Source organism: Salvelinus namaycush, chromosome 17, assembly GCF_016432855.1.
Source record: "Salvelinus namaycush isolate Seneca chromosome 17, SaNama_1.0, whole genome shotgun sequence".
Taxonomy (NCBI): Eukaryota; Metazoa; Chordata; class Actinopteri; order Salmoniformes; family Salmonidae; genus Salvelinus; species Salvelinus namaycush.
In genome coordinates, this window is record NC_052323.1 from 4,309,201 (window position 1) to 4,326,005 (window position 16,805).

General features: G+C 44.6%; 1 protein-coding gene across 1 annotated transcript in view; it reads left to right on the plus strand.

Annotated features, from left to right (window-relative positions):
* The first annotated feature begins 1,035 nt into the window (after positions 1 to 1,035).
* The window catches only part of LOC120061869 (follistatin-related protein 5-like), a 166,048-nt gene continuing 150,278 nt past the window's right edge, over positions 1,036 to 16,805 (plus strand). Inside the window, exon 1 of the mRNA XM_039011649.1 lies at positions 1,036 to 1,176. Coding sequence (XP_038867577.1) covers positions 1,036 to 1,176 — 141 coding nt within the window. The remainder of the gene's footprint in view (positions 1,177 to 16,805) is intronic.

Genomic DNA, 16,805 nt, shown 5'->3' on the forward strand with positions numbered 1-16,805 from the left:
ACCCGAATCTGCTCTGTCCTCATACAACAGAGAAAGAGTGGCATCGTCAGCACAGGGACCAGCAAGTGCAGAGGAAGCCAGGCACACAGTATGAACACTTCCTTGTCTTACAGCAGATTTTGGTGACACATTGTTTTTGTGAATTTGACCCTTCACCTATGGGAACAAGCACTGCCAGAGTTGTCGAGATATGTCTACTACTCAGAGCAACAGGAGAACAGGGTCACACCCATGATGTCAGTTGTCCTACGCTTGCGGTGTGAGGAGGACTTTAAAGCAGCGACATTCGTGGAGTTTTCAGGCAGTTCTATTGAAAAAGGAGAGGCGGAATTGTAAACCAGTGACTCTAACGCATGTTGAGGCAGTATAACGTTAGCATGTGCTGTGTCTTTCCATGTTCCCCGTATTATCCGGGCCACATAAATAGCTTTTTAAGGAAATTATAATTGTTTCTCAATGATGTTTGTTTAATTGGCGTCGTGCCAAGGTCGAACTTGTTTTCACACTGTGTAATGAATAATTGAAGGCGAGTTATATTCAGTGTGGCGTTACTGCTTTAATAGATAGGAATCCTTTTCCAGTGTGATGTATTCACTGCCACTATACCTTATGTAAATAGCATTTGGATGTAACTGATGAAAATGATTGTATTAAGCCATACTTTCTGTCTCACAGTTGAGTTGATTGTATCGTATGTTGTACTGCTACCTAATTAATGCTTAATTAATGCAAAATCACCGCCTTAATTATCCTAATACATCGACTCCTTTGTCTTCCTTTATCTTTGTTTTCTCTTGATGCCTATTTCCATTTAATTGATTCCGAAGCAGATCTGATCTTCTTTGCTGATTGTGAGGCACTTATTGACAGCATTAGTTTAAACCAACGACAGATTTGAGGGGTGTACCTTGTCTACACTAATAGCCCCTTGGTTAATGTATGGTCTCAGCCCCCCAACTGATATTGACCTGCAGCCACGTCGAAGGGGTCTGCCGAACTGCTCACTATTTTGTTTTTTTTGACAGAAACAGACCAATGAGGACATCCAGATGGTGCTCGCTGGCGTTCTTGTTGGGAGTGGTCTCCCTCGGAGTGGGAGTCATTGAGGGGAGACCGGGCAAGGAGGAGGGATTCGGTCCGCCACCGTATCGACCTGTCATGAGGTTCCGACATAAGGTATTGATTTCCTTCCTCTTCCATTAGCCTTTTCGTAACAAGAGAACTCTGCAGCGTTGCCAATTATGAAGCTAATCACAATGGAGTTTTCCCAGAGTGCATCGAGCAACTTTTTTTTGTGGTTTTCTCAGGCTCACAAAAATACAGTGATTTATTACTGGTGTTTTGCCAGGGAGACTTGAACATCAAGTTAACATAACATAACATTTTGAAATTTAGAGGAAGAGAAGGGGAAGTTATCAGAGGGGGCATTTATGCTAAAAGTGAATTGCCTTTTTAGAAAAACATACAAGTTGAAAGTGTAATTGAACATTTATCGTCTCGACAGCGCAGGCCGAGCTCTGCAAGCACAATCAGATTCCAAGAAAAAAGTATTTCCAAAGCACTAACAAGCTTTCTCTCTCCCCCACTCTCTCTTTCATACTTACAAAGACGAGGGTTGTGCGATATCCATATTACGTAATAGATCAATTACGTCCAATTGTAATGGATTATACTTTGGCAAAGGAAACCGTTTGATGGGCACACGCACGCTCTTTTGTCTGCAGGCATTTGTGTGTGTGTGTGCGTGTTTTCCCCCGAACACACATTTACTGTAAATCCCCCATGAGTGATAAGCATTGGAATACACTCTCCTCAGCCTCTCTGTAAGAACAGAGATAAAACTTGCTCACTGATTTCCATATTATACCCCATTACTTTGAGCCAGTCTTCTGCCATCTCCAAATAGAGACGTTATCCTTTTTTGCTTAGATATTCTTTCAATTAGCTTAAGTCATGTTGGCATGTGAATAAAAAACATGAGAAACAATGGTCATTTTAAGCCCAGGGATCAGTGTTGATTATGACATTGTGTGAGAGAGAACAAGAGTAAGAGAGAGAGAGAGGAAGTAGGAGGACAGCTGGTATAAACAGAACTTGAGACCGGCTAGTCGGCTACACTGCGCCAGAGGCTGGAAGCTGTCTGTAGACCGACTTGAAGGTCACATTGGCATGGGAGTGTTAAAAAAAGCCTAATATTGGCAATGTTTTCATTAATGTGGAACATGTTGTGTTCAGAGTGGCTTAGGAAAAATACAAGTATGGACAGTTCTGGGCATTGCTGTGCTGCTTTTTTGAGACACAATTATTTATAGAAGTGGTGCCAACGCATATGCAAATGCATCTACATTTGTTACATTGATCTAGACAAGGTCACACGTGTATCTTCAAGTAGGAAGGGACTCTAATCTACACTCTTCGGAAAAAAAGGTGCTAAGCAGAACCATATAGGGTTCTTTGGTTTGTCCCTGTAGTGGAACCCTTTTTGGTGATGGTTAGAACCCTTTGCAGAGGGTTTTACCTAAAACCTTCATAGAACCCCCTGTAAATGGTTCTACCTAGAACTCTATGAAGGGTTCTTCCTAGAACCCTCTATGAACGGTTCCACCAGCCTTATTAGCCTTTAAAATTAAACTCTTTATGACAATACATTACATACAGTGCACTTGGAAAGTATTCAGACCCCTGAACTTTTTCAACAATTTGTTACATTACAGCCTTATTCTAAAAGGGATTTTTTCCCTCGTCAATCTTCACACAATACCCCATAATGACAAAGCAAACATAGGTTTTTAGAAATGTCACATTTGTGACCGACCGACTCGATTCGGTCTTATGTAGCAAAATTTTAAATTGTGTTTTTTTTTTAAAAATTGAATAAAAGTAGACTCAGCGCTAGAAAATGGTATATCATACACTACAGTTGAGGAACAATGGGAAAGTAATTCTGCTTTGAAAGTTGATAAACTTGTAAACTCACTTTTGAGAAAATGGCCCTTGAATGTTTTGATAACTACTGGAGAGCTCTTCTTTGTCTACACTCATTCAGAATCGTTCACAACCTCTTAAGCTTTAGCCCCACCCATCTCTTTAAGGATTCACATGTGAGGCTATGTACTTAACAACCAAATATTTCAAGACTAAAGGCTGGTTTATACTCGTAAATTTGTAAATTTAATCTGGAGTGCCAGGGTGTGCTTTGGGCGTTCATAAACGGTCTCAGAGCGTTCAGAGCGCACACTGGAAGCTCTGGCCGAGGAGTAGAGTTGATCCGAGCGTACTGACCCAACAACAGCAGTCGAGCATCCAAGCTAACTGGCTAGCTTGCTAGTTACTCCCAGACACAAATGAGAGAACAGCTCACTCTGACCATTTTTACTCGCCCTAGCAGAGCTGGTTAGGCTGTTTTTATGTTATCCAGAGCGTTGGTGACTGCAACGATGCTGCTGGCAACAATTTAATTACTATTTTTTGCCAACTTTTACTGACACCGGCCATATTTGAGCGTTCGTAAATTCGTCAGTTATTCTGCGCTCTGACACACTCAGACGAGAGTGCTCTGAAACCGGAGTAGATAGCCAAAGGGAATTTACCAACTAAGTCTATCGACAGTTGTTGCAGTGACATTATAAACATTCTATTGAAACATTCATAAAGTCCCATAACAGATCCTTCGGGAGGATGAAATAGCAACATCTTTCAATGTCCATTTATTTTCTAAAGCAAGCAGAGTATATTTTCCTACACTCTTAAAAATAAAGGTGGAAGTTGGATCCAAATAAGATTTTTAAGAACGATTCCATATGGGATCCATTTTATGGTCTCTGAAGAACCATAAATGGGATGGTTCTTTGAAGAACCCTACACAAATCCAAAACCTGAAATGTTTTGGCCCTCCAGGCCCGGAATTGAATAGCCCTGCTGTAGGCGTTAAAGCGGCAATCAGTGGTTGAAACCATAACAAAGTGTTTCCCCGCCCCTGTTTCGGTAAAAAGCTGAGGGATGAGGCTGGTGAAATTGAACCACTCACAAATTCATAGGCAGAGCTATGGATGCGAGGACTGACAGTCCATTATATAGATAGTTCGAACCATGTTTTGAGGCTGTACAGTGCATTCGGAAAGTATTCAGACCCCTTGACCTTTTCCACATTGTTACATTACAGCCGTATTCAAAAATGGATTCAATTATACACACAATCTACACACAATACCCCATAATGACAAAGCAAAAAATTTACATTTACATTTTTGCAAATGTATTAAAAATAAAAAACAGAAATACCATATTTACATAAGTATTCAGACCCTTTGCTATGACACTCGAAATGGAGGTGCATCCGGTTTCCATTGATCATCCTTAAGATGTTTTTACAACTTGACTCGAGTCCACCTGTGGTAAATTCAATTGATTGGACATGTCAAAGCAAAAACAAAGCCATGAGTTCAAAGGAATTGTCCGCAGAACTCCGAAACAGGATTGTGTCGACGCACAGATCTGGGGAAGGGTAACAAAAAATTCCTGCAGCATTGAAGGTCCCCAAAAACACAGTGGCCTCTTTCATTCTTAAATGAAATGTAGCAACTGCAGATTCCACCTTTAAGCCTTATTTGCATATTTCTCAATTTTAGAGTTACCAGTACCACCCATGGCTGTGTCTGCTAGTGACAGAGACATGATTGTTGCATTAATACATTTTCACCAAGTGAGATCGTAATTTAATATGTTGTCATTAAAAGTGTATTATTTAAGATAATACAATACATATTTTAAGGGCCTAGTTTTACCCTAACACAGTGTCTTGAAACTCAGAGTTTACAGGCCTCATCAGGCCTGCAAGTCACATTATGCTGGCTTGCAAAGTGATGTGTAATTCCTACGAGAATCCAGCCAAGAGTTTGGATAATCAACATTTATAATGTTTATTCATCTGAATTCAGAATGACTAAGATATGAGACTACCTTAAACATCTCAACTGGAACAAGTGCAATAAGTCCAAGTAACAGATTGCATTTTTTTTTTACAGTATATTCCAGTAGAAAAAGATTAATTCATCAATCAATGTAAATACAAAAACATTGATATTGAAACTAACAATTCTAAAAATCTATCCGCAATAGAGCATGCTGGGAAATATGATAATGATGGGCGTTGTTTTGGTTCAACTCTGATATGGATGACTGAGGTGTCCAAAGTAAACTGCCTGTTACTCAGGCCCAGAAGCTAGGATATGCATATGCATATGCATGGTATTGGATAGAAAACACTCTAAAGTTTATAAAACTGTTAAAATTATGTCTGTGAGTATAACAGAACTGATTTGGCAGGCGAAAACCCGAGGACCATTTTTTTTTCTGTTGACCTGCCAGCCAATTCCAAGCTTAAGCTATTGAAACCAAAGACTTCCACCTCCCAAATTGCAGTTCCTATGGCTTCCACTAGATGTCATCAGTCTTTATACATGGTTTCAGGCTAGTATTCTGAAAAACCAACGAGGAATAGTTGTTTATCCTCAGGAAGTCCTATGGCAAAACTAGTCTCATTGCGCGCGTGACCGAGGGAGGGCGCTGCGTTCTTTTCCTTTCCTATTGAAAATAGTTAGCTCCGTATGAAATATTATCGTTTATTTAGATATTAGAGTACCTAATAATGAATTAGAAACGTTGTTTGATTTGTTTGGATAAACTTTACTGGTAACCTTTGGAACTCCTATGTCTGCATTCTGAACGGGTGGATTACAGAACTCAATGACGCCTACTAAACAGACTATTTGGGATATAAAGAAGGAATTTATTGGACAAAACGACCATTAATTGTGTTCCTGGGACTCTTGTGATTGCGATCAGAGGAAGATCTTCGAAGGTAAGTGACTTATTTTATCGCTATTTGGGATTTTGTGACGCCTGTGCTTGTTTGGATAATATGCTGTTGTGGGGTGCTGACCTCAGATAATCGAATGCTGTGCTTTCTCCATAAAGCCTTTTTGAAATCCGACGTGGCGGTTAGATTGCCAAGATTCTAAGCTAAATAATCATGTATGACACTTGTATTATCATGAAGGTTTAATATTACGTTTTCTGTATTTTGAATTTGTGTGCTATGAAAGGGACACATCTTCAGGCCGTAGATGCCATGTCAAGAACCTCACACTTAACCCTAAGGTTCTTTATCGGGCAACAGTTCACCAAGGCAGGTCCCGGCTGAATGACGGCTCTGGCAGATCCTGGCTGAATGACGGCTCTGGCAGATCCTGGCTGGCTGGCGGCTCTGGCAGATCCTGGCTGGCTGGCGGCTCTGGCAGATCCTGGCTGGCTGGCGGCTCTGGCAGGTCCTGGCTGGCTGGCGGCTCTGGCAGCTCCTGGCTGGCTGATGGCTCTGGCAGCTCCTGGCTGGCTGACGGCTCTGGCAGCTCCTGGCTGGCTGACGGCTCTGGCAGCGCCTGGCTGGCTGACGGTTCTGGCAGCTCCTGGCTGGCTGACGGCTCTGGCAGCTCCTGGCTGACTGACGGCTCTAGCGGCTTCTGACTGACCGGCGGCTCTAGCGGCTCAGGACAGATGGGCGGCTCTAGCGGCTCAGGACAGACGGGCGGCTCTGATGGCTCTGGCAGCTCCTGGCTGGCTGACGGCTCTGGCAGCTCCTGGCTGGCTGACGGCTCTGGCAGCTCCTGGCTGGCTGACGGCTCTGGCAGCTCCTGGCTGGCTGACGGCTCTAGCGGCTTAGGACAGACGGGCGGCTCTAGCGGCTCAGGGCAGACAGGCGGCTCTGACGGCTCTGGGCGGCTCTGACGGCTCTGGGCAGACGGGCGGCTCTGGGCAGACGGACAGCTCAGACGGCGCTGGGCAGACGGACAGCTCAGACGGCGCTGGGCAGACGGACAGCTCAGACGGCGCTGGGCAGACGGGCAGCGCAGGCGGCGCTGGGCAGACGGGCACACCTGTAGGGAGGAGACGGAGAGACAGCCTGGTGCGTGGGGCTGCCACAGGACCCACCAGGCTGGGGAGACCTCAGGAGGCTTGATGTTAGGAGGAGGCACCTGAAGGACTGGGCTGTGGGGGAGCCCTGGAGCTCTGGTGCGCAGCCTTGGCACCATTCCCCCAGGCTGGAGTACTACTCTAGCCCGGACCCTCCAGAGTGCAGGCACAGGTTGAACCGGGCTGTGGGTGAGCACTGGAGATCTAGTGCCTACTACATGCACCTCTCCCTTAGACTCCACTCCCACATTTTCCCGGCACGAGCGGAGCGCAGGCATAGGACGCACTGCACCCTCCCAGCGCCCCGGAGACCCAGCACGCAGAGCCGGCGCAGGATACCCTGGACCGAAACGGCGTACTGGAGACCAGACACGCTGAGCAGGCACACTACGCCCTGGCTGGATGCCCACACTCACATGACACTTTCGGGGGGCTGCCCTATAGCGCACCGGGCTATGGGCACGCACTGGCGACACCGTGCGCTTAACCGCATAACACGGTGCCTGACCAGTAACGCGCTGCTTATAATAAGCACGAGGAGTGAGCTCAGGTCTGCTACCTGGCTTAGCCACGCTACCTGGCTTAGCCACACTCCCCGTGTGCCACCCCTTCCCCCCCAAAATGTTCTGGGGCTGCCTCTCGTACCTGTCGCGCTGCCGTGCTGCCTCCTCATATCGCCGCCGCTCAGCTTTCGCTCCTTCCAGCTCAGCTTTGGGGCGACGATATTCCCCAGCCTGTGCCCAGGGTCCTTCTCCGTTTAAAATCTCCTCCCATGTCCAGGAGTCCTGAGATTTCGGCCGCTGCTGCTGCTGCCCGTTACCACGCTGCTTGGTCCTTTTGTGGTGGGTGATTCTGTAATGGCTTTCTTCCTGGGATGAAGGAGAGGACCAAAACGCAGCATGGCTAGTGTTCAACATGTTTAATAAAGAATAATAACGTGAACACTACAAGCTACAAAACAATAAATGTGAAAACCGAAAACAGTCCTATCTGGTGCAGAACAGAAAGACAGAAAACAATCACCCACCAACCAACAGTGCAAACAGGCTACCTTAATATGGTTCCCAATCAGAGACAATGCAAAACACCTGCCTCTGATTGAGAACCATATTAGGCCAAACAACAAACCCAACATAGAAACACAAAACATAGACTACACCCACCCAGCTCACGTCCTGACCAACTAAACAAAGACTAAACCAAGGAAATAAGGTCAGGAACGTGACACTACCCTTAACCTTGTTCTGAACACCTCCAAAACAAAGGTCATGTGGTTTGGTAAGAAGAATGCCCCTCCTCCCACAGGTGTTATTACTACCTCTGAGGGTTTAGAGCTTGAAGTAGTCACCTCACACAAGTACTTGGGAGTAGGGCTAGACAGTGCACTGTCCTTCTCTCAGCACATATCAAAGCTGCAGGCTAAAGTTAAATCTAGACTTGGTTTCCTCTATCGTAATCGTATCTTTTTTACCCCAGCTGCAAACTAACCCTGATTCAGATGACCATCCTACCCATTCTAGATTACAGAATTTTTAAAAATATTTTTATTTTATTTTAATTGTAATTATTTCACCTTTATTTAACCAGGTAGGCAAGTTGAGAACAAGTTCTCATTTACAATTGCGACCTGGCCAAGATAAAGCAAAGCAGTTCGACACATACAACAACACAGAGTTACACATTGAGTAAAACAAACATACAGTCAATAATACAGTAGAAAAATAAGTCTATATACAATGTGAGCAAATGAGGTGAGATAAGGGAGGTAAAGGCAAAAAAAAGGCCATGGTGGCGAAGTAAATACAATATAGCAAGTAAAACACTGGAATGGTAGATTTGCAGTGGAAGAATGTGCAAAGTAGAAATATAAATAATGGGGTGCAAAGGCGCAAAATAAATAAATAAATAAATAAATAATTACAGTAGGTGAAGGGGTAGTTGTTTGGGCTAAATTAAAGATGGGCTATGTACAGGTGCAGTAATCTGTGTGCTGCTCTGACAGCTGGTGCTTAAAGCTAGTGAGGGAGATAAGTGTTTCCAGTTTCAGAGATTTTTGTAGTTCTTCCAGTCATTGGCAGCAGAGAACTGGAAGGAGAGGCGGCCAAAGGAGGAATTGGCTTTGGGGGTGATGAGAGAGATATACCTGCTGGAGCGCATGCTACAGGTAGATGCTGCTATGGTGACCAGCGAGCTGAGATAAGGGGGCACTTTACCTAGCAGGGTCTTGTAGATGACCTGGAGCCAGTGGGTTTGGCGACGAGTATGAAGCGAGGGCCAGCCAACGAGAGTGTACAGGTCGCAGTGGTGGGTAGTATATGGGGCTTTGATAGACTGCGTCCAATTTATTGAGTAGGGTATTGGAGGCTATTTTGTAAATGACATCGCCGAAGTCGAGGATCGGTAGGATGGTCAGTTTTACGAGGGTATGTTTGGCAGCATGAGTGAAGGATGCCTTGTTGCGAAATAGGAAGCCAATTCTAGATTTAACTTTGGATTGGAGATGTTTGATGTGAGTCTGGAAGGAGAGTTTACAGTCTAACCAGATACCTAGGTATTTGTAGTTGTCCACATATTCTAAGTCAGAACCGTCCAGAGTAGTGATGCTGGACGGGCGGGCAGGTGCAGGCAGCGATCGGTTGAAGACCATGCATTTAGTTTTACTTGTATTTAAGAGCAGTTGGAGGCCACGGAAGGAGTTGTATGGCATTGAAGCTCTTCTGGAGGGTTGTTAACACAGTGTCCAAAGAAGGGACAGAAGTATACAGAATGGTGTCGTCTGCGTAGAGGTGGATCAGAGACTCACCAGCAGCAAGAGCGATATCATTGATGTATACAGAGAAGAGAGTCGGCCCAAGAATTGAACTCTGTGGCACCCCCATAGAGACTGCCAGAGGCCCGGACAACAGGCCCTCCGATTTGACACACTGAACTCTATTATAGATCGGCAGGTGAGGGTGCTCTCGAGCAGCTAGATGTTCTTTACCATTCGGCCATCAGATTTGCCACCAATGCTCCTTATTGGACACATCACTGCACTCTATACTCCTCTGTAAACTGGTCATCTCTGTATACCAGTCGCAAGACCCACTGGTTGATGCTTATTTATAAAACCCTCTTAGGCCTCACTCCCCACTGTCTGAGATATCTACTGCAGCCCTCGTTCTGCCAGTCACATTCGGTTAAAGGTCCCCAAAGCACACACATCCCTGGGTTGCTCCTCTTTTCAGTTCGCTGCAGCTAGCGACTGGAACGAGTTGCAAAAAACACTCAAATTGGACAGTTTTATCTCAAACTCTTCATTCAAAGACTCAATTATGGACACTCTTACGGACAGTTGTGGCTGCTTTGTGTGATGCATTGTTGTCTCTACCTTCTTGCCCTTTGTGCTGTTGTCTGTGCCCAATAATGCTTGTACCATGTTTTATGCTGCTATAATGTTGTGTTGCTACCATGCTGTGTTGTCATGTGTTGCTGTCTTGCTATGTTGTTGTCTTAGGTCGCTCTTTATGAAGTGTTGTGTTGTCTCTCTTGTTGTGATGTGTGTTTTGTCCTATATTTATATTGTATTTTATTTTATTTTTTAATCCAGGCCCACATCCCTGCTGGAGGCCTTTTGCCTTTTGGTAGGACGTCATTGCAAAAAATTATTTGTTCTTTACTGACTTACCTAGTTAAATCAAGGTTAAATAATTTTTAAAAAGATTCCAGATTAAAGTTGTCCCTGTGAGTACTCCTGAGGTTCTGACTTGTTGCACCCTCGACAACTACTGTGATTATTATTATTTGACCATGCTGGTCATTTATGAACATTTGAACATCTTGGCCATGTTCTGTTATAATCTCCACCCGGCACAGCTAGGTTTCTTCCTAGGTTTTGGCCTTTCTAGGGAGTTTTTCCTAGCCACCGTGCTTCTACACCTGCATTGCTTGCTGTTTGTGGTTTTAGGCTGGGTTTCTGTACAGCACTTTGAGATATCAGCTGATGTAAGAAGGGCTATATAAATACATTTGATTTGATTTGATTCTGCACAACATTCGACCTGAAGAGCCTGTCAGCAGTCTGGTGAGTCCTGTGCCTGCTCCCCGCACCCTCCCTGAAGTGCGTGTCACCAGTCCGGTGCCACATGTGCCGGCTCCACGCACCAGGCCTCCAGTGCTCCTCCCCAGTCCGGTACGTCCTGTGCCTGCTCCCCGCACTCGCCTTGAAGAGCGTGTCACCAGTCCGGAGCCACCTGTGCCGGCTCCACGCACCCGGCCTCCAGTGCGCCTCCCTAGTCCGGTACGTCCTGTGCCTGCTCCCCTCACTCGCCCTGAAGAGCGTGTCACCCGTCCGGTGCAACCTGTACCGGCTCCACGCACCAGTTCTCCAGTGCGCCTCCCCAGCCCGGTACGTCCTGTGCCGGTTCCTCGCACTCACCCTGAAGAGCATGTCATCAATCCGGTGCCACTTGTGCCGGCTCCACGCACCAGGACTCTAGTGAACCTCCCCAGCCCGGTACATCCTGTGCCGGCTCCCCGCACTCGTCCACCAGTGCGTGTGTACGGTCCGGAGACTCCAGTGACGGTCTACAGCCCGGAGCTTCCTGCGCCGGTGCCATGGCCGGAGCCTTCCTCTGCACCGGTACCCAGTCCAGGCATGGCGTCCAGTCCCGCTCCATGGCCGGCGCCTTCCTCTGCGCCGATGCACAGTCCAGGCACGGCGGCCAGTCCCGCTCCATAGCCGGATCCTTCCTCTGCGCCGGTGCCCAGTCCAGGCACGGCGGCCAGTCCCGCTCCATAGCTGGAGCCTTCCTCTGCGCCGGTGCTCAGTGCAGGCATGGCGTCCAGTCCCGCTCCATGGCTGGATCCTTCCTCTGCTCCGGTGCCCAGTCCAGGCACTGCGTCCAGTCCCGCTCCATGGCCGGATCCGTGGTCTGGGCAGGTGCTAAGACCCGCACCGGAGCCGCCACCAACGCTAGTCACCCCCCCCTAACCCTCCCCATTTGGTTTCAGTTTTTGCGGCCGGAGTCCGCACCTTGGGGGGTGGGGGGAGGGTGTAAGTTTCACTTAAATAAAAGATGTGGAACTCTAATCAGGCTGCGCCTTGGTCCGTCTTTCCTCATGAGCTTGACACCCATGCGTTGAATACAACAGGTGTAGACCTTACCATTAAATGCTTACTTACAAGCCCTTAACCAAACAATGCACTTCAAGAAATAGAGTTAAGAAAATACTTACTAAATAAACTAAAGTAAATGTTTTATAAAAAGTAACACAATAAAACGACATAACAATAATGAGACTATATACAGGGGGTACCGGTACCGAGTCAATGTGCGGAGATACAGGTTAGTCGAGGTAATTTGTACATGTAGGTAGGGGTAAAGTGATTATACATAGATAAACAGCAAGTGGCAACAGTGTAAAAACAAAGGGGGGACGGACAATGTAAATAGTCCGGTTGCCAATTAATTAATGTTAATGTTCAGCAGTCTTATAGCTTGGGGGTAGAAGCTGTTAAGGAGCCTTTTGGACCTAGACTATTTTAGTAGAGAGAACAGTCTATGCCTTGGGTGACTGGAGTCTTGGGCCTTCCTCTGACACCGCCTAGTATATACTGTTCGGTCCTGGATGGCAGGAAGATTGGCACCAGTGATGTATTGGGCCGAACACACTACCCTCTGTAGCGCCGAGCAGTTAACATACCAGGCGGAGATGCAACTGGTCAGGATGCTCTCGATGGTGCAGCTGTAGCACCTTTTGATGATCTGGGGACCCATGCCAAATCTTTTCAGTGTCCTGAGGGGCACTATGGGGTTGAACACTGAGCAGTAGTCAATGGACAGCATTCTCACATTGGTGTTCCTTTTGTCCAGGTGGGAAAAGGCAGTGTGGAGTGCGATTGAGATTGCGATTCAGATCTGTGGATCTATTGGGGCGGTATGCGAATTGGAGTGGATCTAGGGTTTCCGGGATGTTGGTGTTGATGTGAGTCATGACCAGCCTTTCAAAGCACTTCAGAGCTACCGACGTGAGTGCTACAGGGTGGATTTTCATTTAGGCAGGTTACCTCTGCATTATTGGTTACAGGGACTATGGTGGTCTGCTTGAAACATGTAGGTATTACAGACTCGGTCAGGGAGAGGTTGAAAATGTCAGTGAAGACACTTGCCAGTTGGTCCACGCATGTTCTGAGTACACGCCCGGGTAATCCGTCTGGCCTGGGGCGGCACAAAATAATCTGAAACAAAAACAAAACAAACAGAAAATGCATCTAACAAATTTATAAAGTCACGAGCAATATTCCCTCTAAACTGTGGTGTGCAACTGGCGCTATCAGCCCGCACAGAGAAGCATGACATTGAACTTCACTCAACTTTCTAGAGTTTTCCCCCTTAGTTAACACTATCAACGTTTCGCTCTACTGTGGGAATTGTGATCGAATCAACGCAATATTAGGCACTTTCAATGTAACATACCGAAACAAAACAAACTAAACTACTTAGCATGCAAAACTAACTGTGCAAGATATTTTTTGGTAGGCAGAGCGCGTTAGAGTAGGATTCTATTGCATTGACAGGCATGCTCAAGCCCATACTCTATGCAGACCAGTGCGCCATAACCAATTAGAGCTGCAGTAGGCCTAAATTCAAATAGTCATTGCCATATATGGATCTGTGCCATTCACTTTGAACTGGACTCTGTTTAGGCTAAAGTATGAGCGGTACGAGTAGATGCGCTTGTTTTGAGATCAGAGCGAGAGCTGCATGTAGCCACGTCTGCACGTTTGTTCATATTCTTTGCTAGTTAGTGAGTTATTAGCCCAGTTTCAGCACATTTCTATTCAACAATGGGCAGTGGTACTACTTAAGTAGTTTTTTGGGGTATCTGTACTTTACTTTACTATTTATGTTTTTGCCAACTTTTACTTTTACTTCACTACATTCCTAAAGAATAGTAGTGAAAAGTACTCGTTACATTTTGAAAGGAAAATTTCACACATATCAAGAGAACGTCCCTGGTCCTCCCTAATGCCTCTGATCTGGCAGACTCACTAAACACAAATGCTTCATTTGTAAATTGTGTCTGAGTATTGGAGTGTGCCCCTGGCTATCCGCCAATAAATAAATAAATAAAATAAAATTGAGGCCTCTGGTTTGCTTAATATAAGGAATTTGAAATGGTTTATACTTTTACTTTTGATACTTAAGTACATTTGAGCAATTCCATTTACTTGTGATAGTTAAGTATATTGAAAACCAAATACTTTTTGGACTTTTACTCAAGTTGTGTTTTACTGGGTGACTCACTTTTACTTGAGTCATTTTCTATTAAGGTATCTTTACTTTTACTCAAGTATGACATTTGAGTACTTTTCCCACCACTGACAATGGGGAAGTGGTTGCTTCTAACAAGAGCACAAAATGTGTGCATTTTTAACCATCTTTGAAAAGCTTCAGGTGAATAGCTTTTTATGTCTTAAAGGGGCAGTGTTGTATTTTGAGACAGTCTTGAATAAGCTAAGTAGCCAATAGGAAGAGTGTAGCATAGTTTGTCTGATTCTCTGTAATAATGGTATGGGAATAATAATGCATTTTATGAAGTGGTTTCTTGCATCAAACACAACATTTCCAGTCACCTCCTTGTCTGAAGGACAAGTGGATAAACAGGCTAATGTTTTTATTTTATTAGGCAAGTCAGTTAAGAACAAATTCATATTTACAATAACAGCCTAGGAACAGTTAACTGCCATGTTCAGAACAACAGATTTTTACCTTGGCAGTTCGGGGATTTGATCTTGCAACCTTTCAGTTACTGGACCAACACTCTAACCACTAGGCTACCTGTCACCTCATAACGTAAGTTTTTTTTCAAACATCTCATGGAATATAGGCCTACATTGAACATCACACATTGGCTGCTGCTCTAGGCTGAATAATAGAACAACTATTTCAATATTAAAATGTTATGGGATGTGTTTTTCTCCGTTGTTTTTAATGGTAGACCACTCTGGTAGGCCTACATTATGATAAAAGAGCCACAGTAGCCTACTTGGCCTCTGTTAACACTGTAACTTAAAGCAGGTACAGCCTCAGTGTTCACAGTAAATTCACACGGGAAGTTGCACAGTTTAAGTTTGCGCTCAGCAGACCTCAGTGCCCCAATTGTTTTGGAAGCATTGGTCACAAGCTTAATGTAGTCATTGTGTGCTATGAATATGGGACCAAATACTTAACTTTTGGCTACTTTAATAAACATAAGTGAATTTGTCCCAATACATTTGACCCCTAAAATGGGGGGACTATGTACAAAAAGTGCTGTAATTTCTAAACGGTTCACTAAATATGGATGGAAATACACTCAAATGAAAGCTAACAGTCAGCACTTTAACCCCATAGTTATTGTTTGATTTCAAATCCAAACTTTTGGAGTGTTGAGCCAAAAGAAGAAAAAATGCTTCACAGTCCCAATAATTACAGAGGCCACTGTATAATCAAATCTATGTTAAGTTTAATATCGGTGAGACATTCTTCTCTGTTGTGGACTTGCCTTTTATGAATATAATATCCAATATGAGTTATGACCGCAGTAGACGTGTAGAAGCTGAGTAGTAAATGAACCCTGATCTGTTATGATAAATTAACCGTTGCCAGAGTGGTGTACCCTATCCTCTGTATGCTGTGACTTTGTGCTGAGCGGGCCCAACATTGTCGCTATGACTTTCATTATACGGAACGTGATGCTAACACGCTAGATTAATTACATCATTGATGCATATTGATGACACGATCTCACTCGGGAACATTTGTGTCAGAGTTTTAAATGGGAATTATTTGACGATTCATCATGTTGATGAAGTAGCAATACCGTAGTAGACAGCATACATAGGCTACCTTGCATTCGTTAATCACGGTGTTCGTACAGTTTTTTGCGCTCTTCTACCTTGAATGTCATCAAGTTGGATTGGAATTGTCCCTTGAAGCTCAATGGAATTTTAAAGATCCAATTTTGCGCTCTGAAAGGATGTCACATATGAACAAAACCGTGAAGGCCACTCCAACAAGAACACTGGAAAAAAACCTTACATGTTAATTCAAATTGTAGCCTTGTCAATGGTGACATAAGGCCTCTAAAAATAGATAATGGAGAGAGTTGGGTATAGGATCCCATCTCCATTCAAATAAAGCAAAAGCCTACACACATAAGTGGGCGCAGGAATAAAACATTGGAGCAGCGTATCTGGTGTGCAAGCTTTTCTTCTGTTATTATCCGTCTTTTTTGGCTCAGCACCCGTGGAGAAATGTAGAATGTGTGTATCATGCACAGTCTCTCCATTCTCTCCCTTTACTGACATCCACATATTGAGTTACCCTGTGATGAGCACAACTCCATGATAAAACAGATTAGACTAGCTGGACTGTCGGTTATACTTTTGCTAAATGGAAAAGTATTCTCACAAAAAGGAATGAATGTACTTTCCTATCGGTTAAAATGTATGCATTAGCTAGGTGCCTTAATAATGACACAGAGAAATGCCATTACGGCTTTTGCATGTCGTACAATTTGTCTTATGGGGATAGAAAGGTGAGCTTGGTTTATTTGTCAAACAGGTCTGTGGCGCATGATAATAAATTCCTAACTCAAGTCTTTTTCATGGACCTTGATGTTTTTCTTGTTGAGGTTAATTGTTTTGAGGGGAGTCAAGGACCATTCACACACAGCATCATGTCAAAGAGGTTCAATTTCCTTACAAAAGTGCACTTAAAGTTATAATTGCTGTGAGGTGAGGTCTTTTCATTGTATTGTAGGCCACAACAAGCCACAGCGAAGACCGTGTACTTTTATTATTTTTCCAT